At 41.3% G+C, this 11,991-nt stretch overlaps 1 protein-coding gene across 4 annotated transcripts; it reads left to right on the forward strand.

The window, feature by feature from the left end:
- Positions 1 to 1,255: 1,255 nt before the first annotated feature.
- Positions 1,256 to 4,729, forward strand: LOC133540372 (aerolysin-like protein). Of its 4 annotated transcripts, none has more exons than XM_061882900.1 (4): positions 1,256 to 1,411; positions 1,638 to 1,758; positions 1,864 to 2,356; positions 3,953 to 4,729. In XM_061882900.1, exons 3-4 carry the CDS (start codon positions 1,874 to 1,876, stop codon positions 4,421 to 4,423), a joined length of 954 nt encoding a protein of 317 aa, XP_061738884.1. In that variant the 5' UTR covers positions 1,256 to 1,411; positions 1,638 to 1,758; positions 1,864 to 1,873; the 3' UTR covers positions 4,424 to 4,729. The 4 variants fall into 4 exon arrangements, with proteins under 4 accessions (XP_061738884.1, XP_061738886.1, XP_061738883.1 ...); XM_061882902.1 differs by having other exon boundaries at positions 1,638 to 1,746; XM_061882899.1 differs by having other exon boundaries at positions 1,257 to 1,411; positions 1,644 to 1,758.
- Positions 4,730 to 11,991: the final 7,262 nt, after the last annotated feature.

Below are 11,991 nucleotides of genomic sequence, written 5' to 3' on the forward strand. Positions count from 1 at the left end.
CTAACATAATACAGTGAGAATCCAGTCCATAGTGGATTAAACATAGTAGAGTGAGAGTCCAGTCCATAGTGGATCCAACATAATAAAGTGAGAGTCCAGTCCAAAGTGGATCTAACATAATAGTGTGAGAGTCCAGTCCATAGTGGATCTAACATAATAATGTGAGAGTCCAGTCCATAGTGGATCTAACATAATAGAGTGAGAGTCCAGTCCATAGTGGATCTAACATAATAGTGTGAGAGTCCAGTCCATTGTGGATCTAACATAATAGAGGGAGAGTCCAGTCCATAGTGGATCTACTATAATAGTGTGAGAATCTAGTCCATAGTGGATTTAACATAATGGGTTTCTCAATTTCATCCCATTGGGTTGAGTTTTTCATTGCCCTTATGTGGGATCTGAGCAGATGATGTCGGTGTGGTTTGTGCAGCCCTTTGAGACGTTTGTGATTTAGGGCTATATAAGTGAACATTGATTGATTGATTGATTGATTGATTGATAGTTCATGTAAACTGTTAAACTATTCAACATCATCATTATGAAATGCTGGCAATCATATGTGTCATGTGTCTGTAGACAATTGTAGGTTTTTGACTACAAACATAAACAGTACATAACAGTGGCATTACATTTTTTTCAAGTGGCATTAAAAATTGGCTCTCAAAAACATTAAATTCGATTTGCTGATACCTGTAGAAGTTGAGGACTAAAAAAAAAGAGACAAAGAAATATGCTTGAAAATGTCAGCGATGTTTCCTTTAGTGATGAAGATGACGTGCAGAAAACCGACCATAAGTGGGACACGTATGCATTTATAGAAGACATTGGCCATGCAAAACCTTAGTTTTTTACTCTGTTAACCAAAATCTGAACTGATCTTCTCATCTAAGAGGTGGGACACACAAAAAGGGGAACAAAGCACACACAGTTCCTGTAAGAACAAACTCACAGTGCCACATTAATGTCAATATTCTGGGGGTAAAATATACACACACACACACCCATTGATACCCTGTACTTATTATGTTATTAGATATGCATGCGTTTTTCAAATGTGAAGATGATATAATATAGATTTTTAGATGTCTTTTTTCGCTCCCTGTCTTTTTTTTGGCCAGGGCTCGATTAAAACATGGGCTATTTTCTCGAGAAATCTGCATTAGATAACAAAGGTGAACTCCACAGAGGGTCAACAGCATTTCCTTGGCTAAGCATTTCCTTGGTTCAGAAGTCACACCCAGATGTGTCTTCCAGTTCCTTAAAAGTTTCCCCATCTATAGAATCTGTGATTTCGCAATTCCAACCTCATTGCCTATAAAAGCCAGAGGTTCCAAGGACTCTCATCAGTAGTCTGACTACAGAGTCCCTGCACTTCTTATCGGTCCGATACCATCTGTCCAGTCTTCGACTTGTGAGTATGCACATCTGGTCTTAAATGATGCCACAAATCTATCCTGGCTTGGTTTTGTATTTGTGCATCAAGTCCTCCAAATTCACAAAGAGTGTATAAAAATTCTTACTCCAGATGTCAGATGATTACACTCGTCTCATTTATTTCTTAGTAAATCCTGACTTGCTTTGTTCATCCTCAACAACAGGATGTGAGTTCTAATGCATGTTAACCCTCTTCTTTCTAGAAAAAGGGGAGTCCTTTACCTTGCAAGCCACATCGAGAGAAGAACCTCCACATTACAGAACCTCGGTTGTCACTGCTTTCTTGGTTTGTGTTTCTGAGGTATCAGGAAGGTGAGTTGAAAGGTGAGTAGAGACCTACAGCCCAGCCTTTGAACATCTGATATGGAAAAGTCATCTTACACACTCTTCTGCAGGTCTTTAGGAAGTCCAGTAACATTTCTGTTTCAGGTCATTGAACATGGCAACTACACTTCATCTCATTGGTGGAAATGGAGGCACTCGATTTGAGTTTGATGGCATAGAAAATGGTGCCACCCTCAAGAAGATTGGAGTGGCAGTGGCTGGCTGGCAGATCAAAGCCGTGCGGGCTGAACTGACCGACGGGCGTGTGAAGACCTTTGGGAACGCAGAAACTTTCAGTGAGTTCACGTTCAATCTAGGCGAGCGCATCACCAAGCTGTCCCTGTGGGGGAACGGCGCCGGGACTCGTCTGGGTGGCATCAGGTTCTGGACGACTGCTGGCCGCGAGTTCTTTGCACACATGACCGACTGGCCCCTGAAGACCGAATACTCTATCGACGTGGGGTCTGGAGTCTGCCTGGGGCTGGTGGGTAACTATGGCTCAGACATCGACTGCTTGGGGTTCCTCTTCATCAGCGCCATCAAGTCGTCTGTGCTAACCGACATGACCTATCCCAGCCTGGCCTTGTACACACCCAAGGTGAGTGGTACTATGACTGGAACACCTGAGTCAGAGTGTGGCAAGATAAAGGCAATATTTCTTAATTACTTTTTCCTTCTTAACGCCTAAAATCTGAATTTTAGTTGTCACAAGGTTCTTATTAACTGAAAAAAAGAAGAATTTGTTGTGATCCAAAGCTTTTCAGCCCACCAATTGTTTCATAAAAGACAACTTGATGAGTCTTGTCCCCCATAAACATTGTTGTTTGATATTGGGTTGACTGTAATGTCTTTGTTTGATTACAATAGGTCAATGAAATAGTGTCATATTTCAAATTTGACGTTTCACTGTCTAAAGCAGGGGTCACCAACGCCCGCGCCCGTAAGGACCAGATGAGTCGCCCGCTGGCCTGTTCTAAAAATAGCTCAAAAAGCAGCACTTACCAGTGAGCTGCCTCAATTTTTTTAAATTGTATTTATTTACTAGCAAGCTGGTCTCGCTTTGCTTGACATTTTTAATTCTAAGAGAGACAAAACTCAAATAGAATTTGAAAATCCAAGAAACATTTTTAAAGACTTGGTCTTGCATTTATTGTTTTACTTTCCTTCTTATAACTTTCAGAGAAAAAATACAACCTTAAAAATGATTTTAGGATTTTTAAACACATTTACATTTTTACCTTTTAAATTCCTACCTCTTCTTTCCTGACAATTTTAAATCAATGTTAAAGTTTTTTTTTAATTGTAAAGAATAATAAATACATATAAATTCAATTATTCATTTTAGCTTCTGTTTTTTCGACGAAGAATATTTGTAGAATATTTCTTCAAACAAAATTATTCTGGCAAACCTATAAAATCAAATGTAAATCTTATTTCAAAGTCTTTTGAATTTCTTTTAACATTTTTTTTGTGGAAAATCTAGAAGAAATAATGATTCGTCTTTGTTAGAAATATAGCTTGGTCCAATTTGTTATATATTTAACAAAGTGCAGATTGGATTTTAATCTATTTAAAACATGTCATCAAAATTCTAAAATTAATCTTAATCAGGAAAAATGACTAATGATGTTCCGTAAATTCTGTTTTTAATTTTTTTCAAAAAGATTCGAATTAGTCAGTTTTTCTCTTTTTATTTTTTCGATTGAATTTTGAATTTTAAAGAGTCGAAATTGTATTTTCATTTTTTTCGTTTTTCCGCCTCTTTTAAACCGTTCAAATACGTGTTTTTTTTTTCATCATTTATTCTCTACAAAAAACCTTCCGTAAAAGGAGAAAAAATGTACTACGGAATGACAGACAGAAATGCCCATTTTTTTTCATATATATAGATTTATTTATTAAGGTAAATTGAGCGAATTGGCTATTTCTGGCAATTTATTTAAGTGTGTATCAAACTGGTAGCCCTTGGCATTAATCAGTACCCAAGAAGTATCTCTTGGTTTCAAAAAGGTTGGTGACCCCTGGTCTAAAGTAATAAAAAATATATACATATATGTTTTTTAATCTAATTTGCTTCATCACTTTAAATATATGTTGATATTTTCTGTCCTGGATATTAAGTACTATTGTAACAACACGCATCTATTTGTGTTTTTCTATGTCTGTGTGTGGGCGGGCTGGTTGTTTCCTCCAGGTCAACAAGGAATACATCAAATCGGTGTCTTACCACAACGACACTAGTGCGGTTCAGGAGCAGAAATGTTCGTACAGCAGATCTGTGACCAAGTCTAACACCTGGAGCACCACCACGAAGATTGAGTCCACCGTCAGCATGACCGTTTCAGCAGGGATCCCAGATCTGGTGGAGGTGTCCAGTGGGTTTAGTCTGACCGTGGGAGCTGAGCAGTCCTCCGCAATGACCCACACGGAGACCATAACAGAATCAGATGAGATCACTGTGAAGGTCCCGGCAGGAAAGACCGTGAGCGTGGAGTTGTCAGTGGGACGAGCAGTCATCGACCTGGAGTACAGGGCCAAAGTGAAAATCACATGCCTGAACGGCAGCCAGCTGGTCTTCAATTCCACTGGCAACTACAATGGTGTGGCTTACACTGCGGTGCATGTAAAAACCACCGAGTCTGATAAAGTTATGAGTGCCAAGTAAGACGCATCGACATCTTACTGGGCGCGGTTTTAGAATTCATTGCGTAATGTTGATTTGATCGCTAATGCAGAGCCGTGTGATCTTGCTAAATGACAGTAAATCATCATCATAAACCTGCTGGTGTGAATTAGTCCTGATCTAGTCCTGGTCACATTGTTGAATGTTTCAGTTTAGTAAATGATCATTAACATTTTTTGATACATCCTTTTGTGGAATGATTTGCATCGTATTATAATGTATCGGCCCTATGTCCCGTGATCTTGCTCAATGTATGACCGTCACAGATAAATAAATCCTCATCAAGAACCTGCTTGTGTTTCCATGTCCATCCAAATTACAAAAAAATGTGTCTTCTTCGCTGATTCCATCATACCGGGCTCGTTTTGTCAAATGATTTGCACCATTATTTTTGACTCTGGAAAGTAGCAAGCTTTTGCAGACATAAGAACCGAACACACTTAGTGCAACGGAGATCAAATATTGTTTTGGGAAGTTCTTCCCAAAACTGTTAGATAAATAAATAAATGATCAATCAATCAATCAATGTTTACTTATATAGCCCTAAATCACTAGTGTCTCAAAGGGCTGCACAAACCACTACGACATCCTCGGTAGGCCCACATAAGGGCAAGGAAAACTCACACCCAGTGGGACATCGGTGACAATAATGACTATGAGAACCTTGGAGAGGAGGAAAGCAATGGATGTCGAGCGGGTCTAACACGATACTGTGAAAGTTCGATCCATAATGGATCCAACACAGTCGCGAGAGTCCAGTCCAAAGCGGATCCAACGCAGCAGCGAGAGTCCCGTTCACAGCGGAGCCAGCAGGAAACCATCCCAAGCGGAGGCGGATCAGCAGCGCAGAGATGTCCCCAGCCGATACACAGGCAAGCAGTACATGGCCACCGGATCGGACCGGACCCCCTCCACAAAGGAGAGTGGGACATAGAAGAAAAAGAAAAGAAACGGCAGATCAACTGGTCTAAAAAGGGAGTCTATTTAAAGGCTAGAGTATACAAATGAGTTTTAAGGTGAGACTTAAATGCTTCTACTGAGGTGGCATCTCGAACTGTTATCGGGAGGGCATTCCAGAGTACTGGAGCCCGAAATGAAAAAGCTCTATAGCCCGCAGACTTTTTGGGGCTTTGGGAATCACTAATAAGCCGGAGTCCTTTGAACGCAGATTTCTTGCCGGGACATATGGTACAATACAACCGGCAAGATAGGATGGAGCTAGACCGTGTAGTGGGTTGTACTTGTATAGCGCTTTTCTACCTTCAAGGTACTCAAAGCGCTTTGACACTACTTCCACATTTATTCATTCACACACACATTCACACACTGATGGAGGGAGCTGCCATGCAAGGCGCTAACCAGCAGCCATCAGGAGCAAGTTGTTGAAGATGTTCCCACAAGTGAGTTGCTGGTTTTCACCATTACGCCCAGTTCATCCCAAACTAACTAAAAGTGCTGATAAGCAGAGGTGGGTGGTGTCATGTCTTCTGACCATGTTTTGTTTAGTTATGTTCGGTTTTTGTTGAAGACTCCAATGCTTCCTGTTTTTTCACTCCCTTGCCGTGCGTCATGCGCGTGTTATTAGGTCTGACACCGCAGCCGCCTTTTCTCCTTTCTCCAGAGTATATCACACCCTGCAGACACTGAACAATTCTTTCGACATGTTCTAAGATTCTGGATAGTATAGCGCCCCTCAGAGCTATACGTCCCAAACCGAAAACAGGAACCTTGGCTCAATGAAACCACACGCACAGCTCGGCGTGAGTGACGAAGGGCGGAGCGCAAGTGGAAAGGGGATCACTTGGTGGGGAGTTGGCTGCGATGGTGGGGGAGGATGCCGGACAGACCTGGCAGGCCCAAACGCATTGTGAGGGTCTGCTGGGAACGTCTGGCAGAGTCTCCTGTCAGAGAAAGTTTCAATTCCCACCTTCGGAAGAACTTCGAACATGTCACGAAGGAGGTGCTGGACATTGAGTCCGAGTGGACCATGTTCCGTACCTCTATTGTCGAAGCGGCTGATCGGAGCTGTGGCCGCAAGGTAGTTGGTGCCTGTCGGGGCGGCAATCCTAAAACCCCTTGGTGGACACCAGCGGTGAGGGATGCCGTCAAGCTGAAGAAGGAGTCCTATCGGGTCCTTTTGGCTCATAGGACTCCGGAGGCAGTGGGCAGGTACCGACGGGCCAAGCGGTGTGCGGCTTCAGCGGTCGCTGAGGCAAAAACTCGAACATGGGAGGAGTTCGGGGAAGCCATGGAAAACGACTTCCGGACGGCTTCGAAGCGATTCTGGACCACCGTCCGCCGCCTCAGGAAGGGGAAGCAGTGCACTATCAACACCGTGTATGGTGCGGATGGTGTTCTGCTGACCTCAACTGCGGATGTTGTGGATAGGTGGAAGGAATACTTCGAACACCTCCTCAATCCCACCAACTTGGAAGTCTCCTATCAAATTTTAAAAGAAAACTGTCGAAATGATCAAAGTGTGGTTAAAGCTGAGAAAACAAAATATTTGTCAGACTTAATTTTAAATAGCATCAGTAAGCCACGTGTTCTTTTCAATACCATTAGTAATGTTCTTAAACCGAATCCAGCCACGTCACTGGAGATGACAAGTGAAACTTGTGAAAAATTTCTCTCCTTTTTTAATGATAAGGTTGCTTCTATTCGGGCAAATCTTTCTCGTTTTCCATTAAGTTTTAATGTGGCCACTCAGTGCTCGACTGTGTTCTGTCACTTTGAGCCTGTGTCCATGCCTGAACTTACAGGAATAGTCGGCAAGCTAAAACCCTCGTTATGTCCCACAGACCCAGTCCCCCCTCGCTTTTTTAAAGAAATCTGGGACACTATTGATTTGTCTGTTAGGAACATCATCAACAGCAGCTTGATTTCTGGCTGTGTCCCCTCCTTTTGTAAAAGAGCTGTTGTTGAGCCTTTGATTACAAAAACAGGTCTTGATCCGACAAGTTTGTCAAATTATCGGCCCATTTCCAAATTTCCTTTCGTGTCAAAGATTTTGGAGAAATGTGTTCTGGCACAACTGCAGCCTTTTTTTTAGATGAAAATAGCACTTTATATCCATTTCAGTCTGGATACAAAGCTTTGCACAGTCCTGAATCTGCACTTTTAAAGGTTTTTAATGACTTGCTTTTAATGTCTGATTCTGGCAGCTCTGCCATTTTAGTGCTTTTAGATCTTACAGCTGCCTTTGACACAGTCGACCACACAATTCTTTTAGACCGCCTGAGAGACTGTGTGGGTGTCAGGGGGACTGCGTTAGCGTGGTTCAGTTCTTACCTGTCTGAGAGGTTCTTCTCTGTCAGGCTGGGGGACGCCACCTCCTCTTCTGCCCCGCTTTACTGTGGTGTCCCCCAGGGATCTATTTTAGGCCCCATCCTGTTCGCTCTTTATCTCCTCCCTCTTGGAGATATTTTTAAGAAACATGGAGTGTTTTATCACTTTTATGCAGATGACTGCCAAATTTATATGCCGATTTCAAAAACCCACGGCCCCCTGACACCCCTTCTTAACTGTCTATGCCACGTCAAGGCTTGGTTAGCCCAGAATTTTTTAATAATGAATGAGGGAAAAACGGAAATTTTCGTTTTTGGTCCGGCCCTCACTGACTTGGGATCCATCGCAAAATGATGTGCGTCCCAAAGTCACCAGCCTTGGCGGAACTATAGACAGCCATTTTAAACTAGACAAACAAGTCAATGGCGTTTTAAAATCGTGTTTTTATCACCTTCGTCTTTTAGTAAAGGTTAAACCGTTTTTATCATTTAACCTTTTTGAACAAGTGGTGCATGCTTTTATTTCAAGTGGCCTGGACTACTGCAATGCACTTAATGCTGGCATTAGCCAAAAAGCTATCCCCAGGTTGCAGTTAGTCCAGAACGCGGCAGCACGACTTTTAACAGGGGCCAGGAAACGCCAGCATATAACCCCAATTCTCCCTGTTCATTTTCAGAATTGATTTTAAAACATTGCTGTTTGTTTTTAAATCTTTACATGGACTGGCACCTCGATATATCCCGGACCGGATCCAGATTTACATTCCTGCATGCGCTCTGAGGTCCGAGAGCCAGCTCCAGCTCGTGGTGCCCAAGACCAGACTTAAGACCAGTCGGCCCTAAGCTCTTGAACACTCTGCCCCGCCATGTTCAAACTGCTTCCACAGTGGAGTGTTTTAAGTCTCGTCTTAAGACCCACTTTTATTCTTTGGCTTTTAACACTACGTGAGTTGTGTGGTCCTCTGTTGTCCTCTGTGTTTTTTTTATACACTTTGATTTTTATTTTATTGTTTTAATTGATTTTTTCCCTTAAAAATAGTTTTTAATCATATTTGTTTTTATTGGTTTTATTTTTATTTATTTTTGGTTTTATTCAGTCATTGGTGGAGCATAATATTGTTTTAAACATGGCTGTCCAGCACTTTGGAAACGTTATTTTTGTTTAAATGTGCTATATAAATAAAGTGGATTGGATTGGATTGGATGAAAGCCATACTTGGTCAACAACCATACAGGTCACACTGAGGGTGGCCATATAAACAACTTTAACACTGTTACAAATTTGCGCCAGACTGTGGACCCAAGACATATAAGAATGACAAACACATTTCGGGAGAACATCCGCACCGTAACACAAAATAAACAAAATACCCAGAGTCCCTTGCAGCATTAAATCTTCGGGGACGTTTAACTCTTATCTTACTGACAGGATGCAGTGCGTCTCCCATAACAATGTGACCTCGGACTACGTTAAGGTAACGTGTGGAGTCCCTCAGGGTTCGGTCCTTGGCCCTGCAGTCTTCAGCGTCTACATGCTGCCGCTAGGTGACATCATACGCAAATACGGTGTTAGCTTTCACTGTTGTGCTGATGACACCCAACTCTACATGCCCCTAAAGCTGACCAACACGCCGGATTGTAGTCAGCTGGAGGCGTGTCTTAATGAAATTAAACAATGGATGTCCGCTAACTTTTTGCAACTCAACGCCAAAAAAACGGAAATGCTGATTATCGGTCCTGCTAGACACCGACCTCTATTTAATAATACAACTCTAACATTTGACGACCAAACAATTAAACAAGGCGACTCGGTAAAGAATCCGGTTATTATCTTCGACCCAACTCTCTCCTTTGAGGCACACATTAAAAGCGTTACTAAAACGGCCTTCTTTCATCTCCGTAATATCGCTAAAATGTGCTCCATTTTGTCCACTAAAGACGCTGAGATCATTATCCATGCGTTTGTTACGCCTCGTCTCGATTACTGTAACGTATTATTTTCGGGTCTCCCCATGTCTAGCATTAAAAGATTACAGTTGGTACAAAATGCGGCTGCTAGACTTTTGACAAGAACAAGAAAGTTTGATCACATTACGCCTGTACTGGCTCACCTGCACTGGCTTCCTGTGCACTTAAGATGTGACTTTAAGGTTTTACTACTTACGTATAAAATACTACACGGTCTAGCTCCATCCTATCTTGCCGATTGTATTGTACCATATGTCCCGGCAAGAAATCTGCGTTCAAAGGACTCCGGCCTATTAGTGATTCCCAAAGCCCAAAAAAAGTCTGCGGGCTATAGAGCGTTTTCCGTTCGGGCTCCAGTACTCTGGAATGCCCTCCCGGTAACAGTTCCAGATGCCACCTCAGAGGAAGCATTTAAGTCTCACCTTAAAACTCATCTGTATACTTTAGCCTTTAAATAGACTCCCTTTTTAGACCAGTTGATCTGCCGTTTGTTTTCTTTTTCTCCTATGTCCCACTCTCCCTTGTGGAGGGGGTCCGATCTGATCCGGTGGCCATGTACTGCTTGCCTGTGTATCAGCTTGGGGACATCTCTGCGCTGCTGATCCGCCTCCGCTTGGGATGGTTTTCTGCTGGCTCCGCTGTGAACGGGACTCTCGCTGCTGTGTTGGATCCATTATGGATTTAACTTTCACAGTATCATGTTAGACCCGCTCGACATCCATTGCTTTCGTCCTCTCCAAGGTTCTCATAGTCATCATTGTCACCGATGTCCCACTGGGTGTGAGTTTTTCCTTGCCCTTATGTGGGCCTACCGAGGATGTGGTAGTAGTTTGTGTTTTGGTTTGTGCAGCCCTTTGAGACACTAGTGATTTAGGGCTATACAAGTAAACATTGATTGATTGATTGATTGATTGATTGATTGATTGATTGATAGAACAGGGTTGTCCAAAGTGCGGCCCACTGGTCATTTTTTAACGACCCCACACCACATTTTAAAAATGTGATTGAAAACATTTTAAAACGTAAAAAGTGATATAAAAGAGAAAACGGGTGAAATGTAACAAGAAAATGTAGCAATGTTTACTCTAATAACACAAAGCTGCCATGCAGGCTGTTTCTTTCTTTAAAAAATAATAATGAATCAAAATCAATGTCATTATGAATTATTGACCTATTCAAGGCTCCAATTAAGTCACGTTAAATTTTCCGATTTGAGATATTTTTTGGGGGGGAAATGTTGCATATTTTGTGTTTGCCATATAAAAAAACTGAGCTGTTTTTTTAAAAGAAGGGCCTAAAATGAACAAACAAAAAACATAAACAACAATAAAACTTATAATTGACGGACGGATCTGAAGTTGATTTCGAGATTATTGTGTTTAAAGTAAACAGTAAAAAAAATGTATAATTTATTTTCCAACACTTTAATGAGTAGGACCCTTTTGGAGCCCTAATAATTTTAGTGTTATTTGTTTTTTAATATCATTGCTCAAAAAATAATAATGAATTAAAATCAATGTCATGATGAATTATTGACCTTTTTTAATGCTCCAATTATTATATAATCTCAAATATTTCACTTAAAAACATTATTGGGTAAAAATATTGCATATTTTGTGATTTTTCCATAAAAAAAACATTTTTTTGTGTGAAGTGAATTATATTTATATAGCGCTTTTCTCTAGTGACTCAACGCGCATTACATAGTGAAACCCAATATCTAAGTTACATTTAAACCAGTGTGGGTGGCACTGGGAGCAGGTGGGTAAAGTGTCTTGCCCAAGGACACAACGGCAGTGACTAGGATGGCGGAAGTGGGAATCGAACCTGCAACCCTCAAGTTGCTGGCACGGCCACTCCACCAACCGAGCTATACCGCCCCGTGTGACAAAAAGAGCATACTACTTAAATCTTTAAAATCATTATATTAACAGACTAACTTAATGTTGATCTAGAGATTTAAAACTTGAATAATAAAAAATAATACTGAATAATGACACATTTTTAATATTTTTTTGACCAAAACACTTTGGGGTCCTTGAGATCAAGTCTGAGTGGAGGCCGAAATTTATATTTTATATACATATATTGTATTGGGTTTTTTTAAATAAAAAATATCAAAATGGTCCCCACTTGCTTTGATTTTTCAGTGTGCGGCCTCAGTGGATAAAGTTTGGACACCCCTGGATTAGAAAAAACGCGACTTTTACTCCATTACATTGAGTTTGATTCCGATCGTTACGTCTGTATCACAATTCTTTATAATATGTTAAATAAGGCTTGCAAAGGCGTATT

This window comes from Nerophis ophidion, linkage group LG22 (assembly GCF_033978795.1).
Source record: "Nerophis ophidion isolate RoL-2023_Sa linkage group LG22, RoL_Noph_v1.0, whole genome shotgun sequence".
Taxonomy (NCBI): domain Eukaryota; kingdom Metazoa; phylum Chordata; class Actinopteri; order Syngnathiformes; family Syngnathidae; genus Nerophis; species Nerophis ophidion.

Coding starts and splice junctions, on each gene's coding strand:
- LOC133540372 (XM_061882900.1), top strand. CDS start 1,874: ATGGCAACTACACTTCATCTCATTGGTGGAAATGGAGGCACTCGATTT. Junction 2,357..3,952: donor TGGCCTTGTACACACCCAAG/GTGAGTGGTACT, acceptor TGTTTCCTCCAG/GTCAACAAGGAATACATCAA.